The sequence below is a fragment of the Medicago truncatula genome, chromosome 8, assembly GCF_003473485.1.
Source record: "Medicago truncatula cultivar Jemalong A17 chromosome 8, MtrunA17r5.0-ANR, whole genome shotgun sequence".
Classification (NCBI taxonomy): Eukaryota; Viridiplantae; Streptophyta; class Magnoliopsida; order Fabales; family Fabaceae; genus Medicago; species Medicago truncatula.
This window is the reverse complement of record NC_053049.1, coordinates 43,202,804-43,205,415: the sequence shown is the minus strand read 5'-3', so window position 1 is coordinate 43,205,415 and position 2,612 is coordinate 43,202,804. Positions and strand designations below refer to the sequence as shown.

Sequence of the window (2,612 nt, the reverse complement as noted above, 5' to 3'; positions counted from 1 at the left end):
GAAATCTAGATAGAGAGATATTACTATATAACTATAAATTGATCAATAAATATTTATATAGTTTCTCACGTCACTGTTGAATTTATTCCCAGAAAGAGAGTCGGCCAAACAAACTTTCCGGCCAACAATCAAACTGCATACACATTATTCTATTCTTATAATTACACACACACACACACACACACACATATATATATATATATATATATATATATATATATATATATATATATATATGCCTCTATACGTAACCAAAGCCAAACGTTATGATTATTCTTCACAACCTTTAGTCAACAATCCTAACAAACCTTTTTCCCTCTCACATGATCAATTTCCCCTATCAAACTTTACTCTATACTACCTAGCTATATATATATACGTCTTCACTCTTTAATTTATTTTTCCTCTTTTTTCTCTTTCTCTAAACTCATCATCAACTTATATAGTTACATACATATACTAATATAAAAAATACTTCTCCAATTTCATACACATACATAAATAATGGTAAGGTTGTTGTCTTATACAGAAGACATAGGTCATGAGTTCGAATTCTGAATTTTTTTTCTCTCTTTGGGAAGACAATCATCAACCCTATGCAAACTTCACTTGGTGAAACCTTGTGCAATATGGACTGTCCTTTTTATACATAGATAAAAATATTTAAGTATAATATAATTTAACCTAACTAATTAATCACTCACTAATTACCTCATGATGGTTAAAGCTTGATGAGCCATCACAAGCATGAACATGTGAATGTCCTCCGGCGTCAAATTGAACTCCGGCGGGTAAGTCCACTGTGGCAGCTGTTGTGGAAGTGAGTAGTAAATTTGGTGCAAAAGGCCAAACGTCACAACCGGAAGAAGGGGACAATAACAAAGCACTAGGAGTTGTAGAATTAATGCATTGTGATGAAAGTGGCAATTGAATGTGTTGTTGTTGTTGATTTTGAGGAGTGGATTGAAGCAACTTGATTTGTCTCTTCAAAAACTTAACATAACGAATGGCTTCATCAAGCATAGAAGCTGTATCCATTTTAGTTCCACCAGGAACAAGTCTTTGAAGGATACGAATCTTCTCACTGATTCTTTCTCTTCTATGTCTAGCTGCAACACTTTGTGGATCTTCGCTGATTCGAACGTTTCTTCGTTTTGGTTTTCGAATCGTTGCTGGGTCGATGTCCACCGGTTGCATAGCTGCAATCTTGTACATCATTTCCTTCATAGCTCCTAACTCTTCTTCTTGTTCTTCTACGTCTTCGATTCGATGGATCCCTAAGATGTCACTGAGTGAACCTGATGAAGATGGTGGTGGTGGTGGTGCCATGATCATGTTGCTGTAGTTATTTTGTGGCCAAATTACAGAAGAATTCATAGGAACTTGATGATGATCTTGTTGGAGAATAATACGGTTTTGTTCATTTGTTTCCATTTTTTCAAGATTCCAAGTGCTTGTGAATGCGCTACTAGTATTATTTTGGTTATTTTCCATGACCAAAAACAATTATATATATGAAAAATATGAAGTGTTAGGTTCTAATTTTGATGGATCTAGCTAGTTAGATGATCTTGTGTATCTTTATTGATTTAATACTTTAATTAGCTAAAATTCTACCAAAAAAAAAACTTTAATTAGCTAAAAGATAAGAGGGAATAAACAATAAAAAGGGGTTAATTTGAGATATTTGATCAACTTTTTTTTGAACAACAGAAGAAATGAATATTCAATAAAACGAATATAAATGATACTCAAACTCAAAAGACGATAAGAGAATGAGAGAAGAAGAGAATAAATTTTTGGATATGATCATATGAAATGAAACAACGCTACTTATAAATAATAGTTAACGCACACATGTGTGAAGAAGAGGAGATAATTAATGTGAAGGAGTAGAAATTAAGGAGATTGAGGTTAAAAATATATTACCTAGCTTGAAAGTTTTTTTTATTGTTGTATTGTATATGAAACGTTGAAGAAGGTTTTTGATGGTTGAAAAAGAGGGTAGAGGGTATAGAGGGGGCCCAAAAGGAAAGGAGAGAATTGAGAAAGAAAAGGGAAAGTAATTTATATATGTAGGAAGGGGTTTTTACTGAAAGGGGAGTCACTGCAAAAAGCATGTAGACAAATGAATGAAAAGAAAAGGTAGTGCATGGTGCAGTGCAGCAAATTAAAGTGGTTGAATTGAATTGAACGAATGTAGTTCTACAAAGTCATGAGATTGATCCATATACCTAGCTATAGCCCCTCCTATCCCAACTTCAAAAATACTAGTCTAGTTCAGTTCATAGTTATATTTTTAGACAATTTATTTTATTAAAATTTTTATTTCATTATAAATATATATGTAACGTCACACGATTAAATATGTGTTGACTAATTTATTTTAGACCTAATATTATCTAAATAAAAAACAGGCCTTTTAGTTAATCCAAAAGTAGACTTTTGTGACCTATCCAATAAATGTAGACGAAATTGAACTTTAATAAAATAATATTATTGTCTTGAAATATTTTGAAGTGTCATGTTAAGAGGTTTTTTTTAGGCTTAAATATGTATTTCATCCTTGCAATCAAGGGTCGTTTAAAAATTGGTCCCTGTATTCGTAATCC

General features: G+C 32.2%; 1 protein-coding gene across 1 annotated transcript; it reads right to left on the bottom strand.

The window, feature by feature from the left end:
* Positions 1 to 498: 498 nt before the first annotated feature.
* On the bottom strand, positions 499 to 1,565 carry LOC11438537 (transcription factor HEC3). Its single transcript, XM_024771780.2, has one exon. The coding sequence runs from the start codon at positions 1,492 to 1,494 to the stop codon at positions 697 to 699; it is 798 nt and encodes a 265-aa protein (XP_024627548.1). The 5' UTR covers positions 1,495 to 1,565; the 3' UTR covers positions 499 to 696.
* Between the last annotated feature and the right edge of the window lie 1,047 nt (positions 1,566 to 2,612).